Source organism: Sorex araneus, chromosome 2 (assembly GCF_027595985.1).
Source record: "Sorex araneus isolate mSorAra2 chromosome 2, mSorAra2.pri, whole genome shotgun sequence".
Taxonomy (NCBI): domain Eukaryota; kingdom Metazoa; phylum Chordata; class Mammalia; order Eulipotyphla; family Soricidae; genus Sorex; species Sorex araneus.
In genome coordinates this window covers 30,966,464-30,973,116 of record NC_073303.1, presented here as the reverse complement: position 1 = coordinate 30,973,116, position 6,653 = coordinate 30,966,464, and the positions used below count along the sequence as shown (strand labels likewise).

Genomic DNA, 6,653 nt, shown 5'->3' with positions numbered 1-6,653 from the left:
ATCACTCCAGCCCCATGTGCAGTGCAATTTTATTTTCATTTATTTTTGAGATGAAAATGGCATGAAATGCTTCATGAATTTGCACATCATCCTTATGTAGGGGTTAATCTTCTCTGCTATTCCAGTGTTCATGTGCTTCATAAGTGAGCACAAGCAGTGTGCTAGTTTTATGAAAAGTGTTCCGGGAGGATCTGACAGCAGTGTCAAGGGAACTCAGAGTAGGGAGAGGAAGTTAGAGAGACCCATTAAGGGAATTGTTGCAATCACCCTAGATGAGGTCATTTATTCAGCAAGGGCTGGAGGAAAGTTCAGATTCACAAGATACTGAGGATAGAACTGATTTGAGTTGAGACCACACCAAAAGTAAAGGCAAGAGGGAAGGAGAAGAGGCATCAAGGTTTTCAGTTAAGGGTTCTGGGGAAAAGGTGCCATTAAGAGACGGGGACACAGGGTTTCAGTGGCATTTCATCAATTTGATCTGGAACCTGCTGAGTTTAGAGGACCAGCAGCCTGGTCCGGTCCATGTGGCCATGTGCCATAGGCACTGGGAGAATGTCTGCAATATAAATATGTAAGTTGGAAAGTGTTGCAACAAAATACCATAAATTGAGTGGCTTATAAACAACAGAAATTTATTTCTCACAGGAGGGTTTGGAGAGGCAGAACACTGTGAAAATGCCATTGATTTTGGCTCCTGGTCAACTTCTAATCATTGAATATTGAGACACAACTTCAGAAGAGTAGGGAGTTAAGAAGGGGGCTTAAAGAAGAAACAATGGTTATGAAAGGAAGATACAGACACATCTCTGACAATAGTATCCCTAGAAAGAACCCATGATTTCCACATCCCATTTCACGTCCTTCCCATGTGTCCCATCTAGGTGCATCACTTTCCTCATAGATTATAAATCCCATGAGTTTCAAGGCTCACACCTACTGTCTGAGATGTTTCCCCCTGCATACTGTATGAATGCAATGCATAAATTCAGGGTAGGACCTTGTCCTGCGTATACAACTGATGAATATCAAGTCCATTGCTTGTGCCCCTTTTCCCCTCCACTAACTTTTGGTTGACCTCAGGGTAGGAGAAGACAACTAGCCACAACTGGACTTGAAAGGTTAATTTCCTTCTTCCTAGAGCTGAGGTCTAAACAGCTGTGTCCTTCCCCACCAAAGCTCTGATGTTGAAACCCCAGTGTGCAAAAGGATGACATTCGGAAGTGGGGCTTTTAGAAGAGTAGTGCCCTCATGAGTGGGATTAGTGATGACCCCACAGCCCTTTCTATCAAGTGAAGATACAATAAGAAATCTGTACTCAGAAATTACTCCTGGTGGTGCTCAGGGAACCATATGGGATGCTGGGACGAATCCCAGATCCGCCATGTGCAAGGCAAGTGCCCTCCCCGCTGTACTACCATTCTGGCCCCGAGAAGGCCGTTATCCTACTGTGTTGGCACCCTGGCTTCTAGCCGCAGGAATTGTGAGACAAACTTCTGCTGTTTATCAGCCAGCAATAGTAATTATATTTAATAACAGGAATGGACCGACGGGGTTCCCACAGCTGTCTGCTCCCTTTGGCTTCTCTCTACCAGCACCACACACCTAAGGGATCCAATCCAAGTTGTCTGTCACTCCCCGGCCCCAGGCCCTGGCAGGAAGAGTTGGAATTTTTCTCCTCTCCCTCCACCCTATTCCAACTCAACTTCTTTGGAATGTTCTGCTGTCTCATCAGTTCTCCTTCTCTGTAGTCCTAAATAAGTCCCGTTTAGTTGACTAGAGAGTGCGTGCCAGGGAAAGAAAGGGGCCCTAAAATCCTCCCATTAGCATTCCCGGGTAGCTTACCTTCCCCCTCCCCCATATGTGTCTCTTAGTGGCCTGAGATTCTGTCTCCTCCCACTTTTGTCTCCAGTGATATTATCTTCCCTGAAATGGGAGATAAAGAATATCACTGGAGAAGTAAAATACTGAAGCAAAAGAACAGGGTAGTTGCAAGGCTGCAGTCTTCAGAACTGGGGTCTCCTTTCTTACATATCGTCGTTCGGAAACTCGCCCGCGCACTCACTCATACACAGGGCAGACCTGGATGGGTACTGTTTGGCCGGGCCCCTGCCAACATGGGTTCTGTCCCCTGGGTTCCCGTCTGCCCGACTAGACCCGGGTCGGGATAGGTGGGCGTATTTACAGAAAACCCAAACACTGTTTTCATCCCAACGTGAAGGGAACCTCCCAAAACTCAGTCCAATCCCGGGCCCTCTACCCCCCACGGCAAAGTAGAGGTTCTGGGATTAGCAAGAAAATAGGCGGAGACCAGGGTGGAAGAGATAGGAAACCGCATTGGCAAAACAAAACGTAAGAGAATGGGGGCTCGCTCCGAGAGACAGGAGCAAAGGCGGAGTCTGCGGATTTGGGGGGGTGAGGCTTGACACTTCCAACCCAGTCACCGGACTCAATAACCCCGCCGGGAAGAAAAGAAGGCGGAGCCTGCCGACCTGGGGGCGGGGTTTGTCAGCGGCGGGGCGGGGCCTACGGAGGAGGCGGGGCTTCGGGAGCCGGTCACTAGGCGGGGGCGCGGACTCGGGGAGCTCGGCGGGGCGCGCTGCAGATGGGGAGGGCGGGGATCTGGAGCGAGTGCGGACCCGGACTGTGGCGGGCGTTTCGGGGAGCGGCGTCCGTGGGAGTGTGGGTTCGGGGGGCGTTGTTGAGAAACTGGTTCTGGAGCGCACCCGCCAGCCTCGAGGTTCCGCGGCGGTCTGGTTTAGGATGCATCGAAGACCCGTCGCCCGGGTGGCGGGTGTGCAGGGCGCCCTTCGGAGTGTCGCTGTGACCGCGGAACGCGCTGGGGAGCTCGGGGGGCGCAGGGCGGGGCCGGGCCAGGGACGTCCTTACGGGTCCCAGTAGTTCTCGTGGTGCTGCGCGGCAATGATGATGACCACGGTAAGGATGGTACAGAGCACCATGGCGGCGATGCCCACGGCCAGGGAGATGAAGGAGAAGTTCCGGGCCTCGCGTGAAGCGATCTCGGCGGACACCATGTCCCCGCGGGCCAACGCTGTGCGCACCTGCGGAGTGGGGTGGGAAAGGGGTCTGAGAACGCTGCCTGGCTGGTCCACCCTAAGATGCTCCCTTGGAGCCTCCAGCACTCCCCCGGAATAAGACACCCAGAACGAGCCCCCTCCGGTCGCCGTCCTCCCACCTGCACTGCCTTGAAGATGGCGATGATGCCTGTGGGCCAGAAGCAGCAGATGGTGGTCAGCACTGCGATGGGCATGTAGTCGTGGGGCGGGCGCCTGGGTTCCAGCAGCGCCAGCCCTGGGCCCTGGGGCGGCGGGGAGAGCGTGGAGGTGACGCCTGTGCCTCCTGGGGTCCCTCCCGCATAGGGCTGTAGAAGGAAGGTTGGGGGAAGAGGCTTGTCACTCGGAAGCGCTCAAGTTCTGTCTGGCCCAGCAGTTTTCAAAGCCCAGTTCTTAAGCATGCATCTCAAACAACTTGGTCGTCCACTGCCTTCCTGCGCCCCCAGAGGTCACTGAGGTCCCTCCCTTCACTGCACTCTCAGCCCTATAGCCGAGGGGCTCTCACATTCCCGTCCCATCAGTGCTGCCCTGGCTGGCCTGATTTCAAGACCTTGTTCCTTTTCCCCAGATCCTCTCTCCTCCCCAACTCAGGCCCCGGTCTGCTCTCTCTGCCTCATATCGGCTTGGGGGCTAGATTTCATTCCCCACAGCCCTTCTTCGAAACCCTCTGGGGATTAACCTCCACTCCCTCCAGTGCCCAGGTCCGGACCCCGTGAGACAGCAGACCCACCCCAGTCTCAAGCTGTTCCCTCGTCTGTCCTTTCTCCCTAGGCCCTGCCCCTCCCCACCCCCACCCGCCTCAATGTCCCCATTTCCCCTTTCCACCAGACCTCAGTGTGTCCCCGATTTCAGCTCTTGCTCCATCATGCCCCCTACGTGTCCCAGCCTGACCCTCCCCCGCTCCTCCCGCCCTTGTCCCCCAGTCTGCGGGGTTACTCACCGCGCTCACGGGGTAGACAGGCAAGTAGGCAGTGCAAGGCTGCAGCTGTAAGGGGTAGCCCGGGGCTACGTAGCCCCCCAGCGGCAGCGTGCCCACCGCGCCTGTGTGCGTGGGCACCACGAAGCCGGGCGCCTGGGCCGTGTGAGAGGGCGCCGGCGGGGGCGGGGCGGCAGCGGGCGGCGGCGGGGGCAGTGCGCCCTCGAAGCGAGTCTCCTGCAGGTAAGGGTCGGGTGGCATGCGGGGCAAGGTAGCGCAGCCGGGTGGGGGCGCTCCGGCCGCAGAGCCGGGCGGGGCGTGGTGGGGGGGCCGCGGCAGCGTGGCCGAGGACGAGGGGCCGCGCGCAGCGCTGGTGCCGGAGGAAGCGAGGCCCCCGGCCCCGAGGCGCGGCAGGGTGGCGGTGCCAGACTGGTGGTAGTGGTGATGGTGGTGGTGGTGCGAGGAGGGGGTTGCCTGGGGCGGCGGAGCGGGGGGCTCGGCTGGAGGCTGGGGGGCATTGTAGGGCGGTGGAGAGGTGTGAGGGACTGAGTCCGCGAGGCCTGGGGGCAGGAGGGCAGAAGTGACGGGGTGGAAAGAAACCAGACAGAAAGGACACCGGAAGGTGGGGAGGGGGGGCGGGACAGAGGGTCAGGGATGGAGACGGATAACGGGAGAAACAGAGCAGAAGGGTGAGAAAACATCTCTCTCTGGGGCAGGAGAGGAGCGTCGAGGCCCCCTGCCCCCTTTCTTCCTTTCAGTCTAGTTTTGAGGTCACAACTCTGCCGCTTACTGTCCCTTCCTCAGCAACGTGAATGCACTCGCAGCCCCAAACTCCTGTCCCTGGGGCTTATGGCTGCCTCGGAGTGTGCGCACATGTGCAGATCGCTGTGCGCGTTGGGTTAACATGTGCTCAATTCAACAGTTGTATAAACACATGCAGGCTATGTTCCACTTTGCTGTTCCCTCAGTGAGGAGGGGGTCTCTGACCCCTCTGGGAATTTCGGTGTTTCATTTCAACAGGATCAAGAAGGATCCTGTGGATTTTGCGCCCGAAAACCTCCCTTCCCTCCCTCCCCCCCCCCAGCTGATTATGGCTTCGTATTTCCGCACTGAATGATTCCATACAAGCCAGTGTCACCTGTCCATCTGTCACTCCCAGGGATGCTGTCCACGCAGTACCTGGCTGATGCTAAGCCACTCTCGTACTTCCCTTACCCTCTCAACCTGCCCCTCTGCCTGCGCTGTTGGCAAGGGGCAGAGTCTGAGAGTGGAAGGAGGAAAGGGAGAGAAGGGAATCATATAGAAAGAGGAAGGGGATGGGAGGTGGGGGGCAGATGTTGAGAAGGATGGAAACAGACCCCTGCTGGGGAGGGCCGAGGGAGGGGGGGGGGTCAGGGCCAAGGATAGGGGAGCATCCAGAGAAGCTGGACCGGGCTGCAGCTGCTGCTGCTGTTGTTTACCTGACTTCTCCGATGACATGCCTGCAGTCTCTCTCTGGGACGGGGTGTCTGCAGCCCCCCGAGTCGCGGTCCTGGGCTGGTGCCGGAGGCTGGGTGCACGGATTGCGCAGCCGGCAGCAGCGCAGAGATGGAGAGATGAAGACAGCCGTGGGGGGTGGAGGGAAGGGGGGGGGAGCTTAAAGGGACCGAGGCAAGGGAGGGGGAGCGCTTCAGAAGTACCCCCTCTCCGTCTCTCTCTCTCTCTCTCTCTCTCTCTCTCTCTCTCTCTCTCTCTCTCTCTCGATTTGATTTGGACTAGTCTCTCCTCCTCTCACCCTGGCATTCAAGCCCCCAGTTTGGGTTCCCTTGGAGTTGTCATGGAAACAGAGGCAGTAAGACCAGGCAAGGCGGGTGGGACTAAGGGAAAGAAGGGGGGGGGAGAGAACTCTCTCGAGTCTTCCCCACCGAGACTGGTTGTAGTGATATTGTGGGAGGAAGCTAGCAGGTGCTCGGTGCTTTCAACACCCCAGTTCCCTCGGCATATGGTTCACACTCCCCACAAACCCCAGTTTCCCTCGGAGTCCCTGCAAGGTTCCAGGATCTTTTCCCAAACCCTTAGTCCTAGTTCCCCTCCACATTAGGAGAGGTGACTATGGATGAAAACTGCAGAGGTGAGAAGTTCCCTGCCGGAATAATTCCCAGGCTTATCTTTGGACCTGCCGCCCTGGCCCAGAGCGATCTGGAAGCTAAGTGGGCGGTTCCTTCTCCAGTACCCCAGAGGGATACTGGACTGCAGGGGTGAGGTGGGGCGGGAGCGTTGGACCAGAGCTAGAAGCGTGGGCTTTCTTAGGGACGTTCTCCCCTCCAGGGTGAAGTTGCTGACACCTTTGGGATGAGAGAATGAATCAGCGGCTCAGCCCTCTCAGCCCTTCGGGATTGCATGCTTGATTCCCCTTGCATTTATTGCGCTTCTTAGAGTTCCTGGGCCTGCAGCCTTCAGATCCATTCCTTAAATCCCACCCACCCATCCACCCACCACCCCATCCGAGACGCAGCACCACCTCCAGAGTCGACTAGGGGACACAGCGGTAATTGCAGTCTTTTTATTTGCTTGCTGCGTCTCGGGAGCGCCTAGAAGGGGAGGGGAGGCCTATGGAGACTCACATGAATTGGGCCTTTACAAAAAACAGTCGGGGAACCATTACCGCCCGCCCCCTCACTCCCCAG

The 6,653-nt window shown here is 57.1% G+C and overlaps 1 protein-coding gene across 1 annotated transcript; it reads right to left on the bottom strand.

Moving 5' to 3' along the window:
• Positions 1 to 611: 611 nt before the first annotated feature.
• Positions 612 to 5,648, bottom strand: PRRT1 (proline rich transmembrane protein 1). The gene is made up of 4 exons (XM_004621303.2): positions 5,448 to 5,648; positions 4,012 to 4,547; positions 3,194 to 3,379; positions 612 to 3,059 (listed from the first exon to the last, which is right to left on the bottom strand). The coding sequence occupies exons 1-4, from the start codon at positions 5,464 to 5,466 to the stop codon at positions 2,883 to 2,885; spliced, it is 918 nt and encodes a 305-aa protein (XP_004621360.1). The 5' UTR covers positions 5,467 to 5,648; the 3' UTR covers positions 612 to 2,882.
• Positions 5,649 to 6,653: the final 1,005 nt, after the last annotated feature.

What these genes read in the sequence shown, in the direction of transcription:
- PRRT1 (XM_004621303.2), bottom strand. An exon ending in CTGTCTACCCCGTGAGCGCG is followed by an intron (nt 3,380 to 4,011) that starts GTGAGTAACCCC and finishes TTCCTTCTACAG; the next exon opens with CCCTATGCGGGAGGGACCCC. An exon ending in CCATCTTCAAGGCAGTGCAG is followed by an intron (nt 3,060 to 3,193) that starts GTGGGAGGACGG and finishes CCCACTCCGCAG; the next exon opens with GTGCGCACAGCGTTGGCCCG.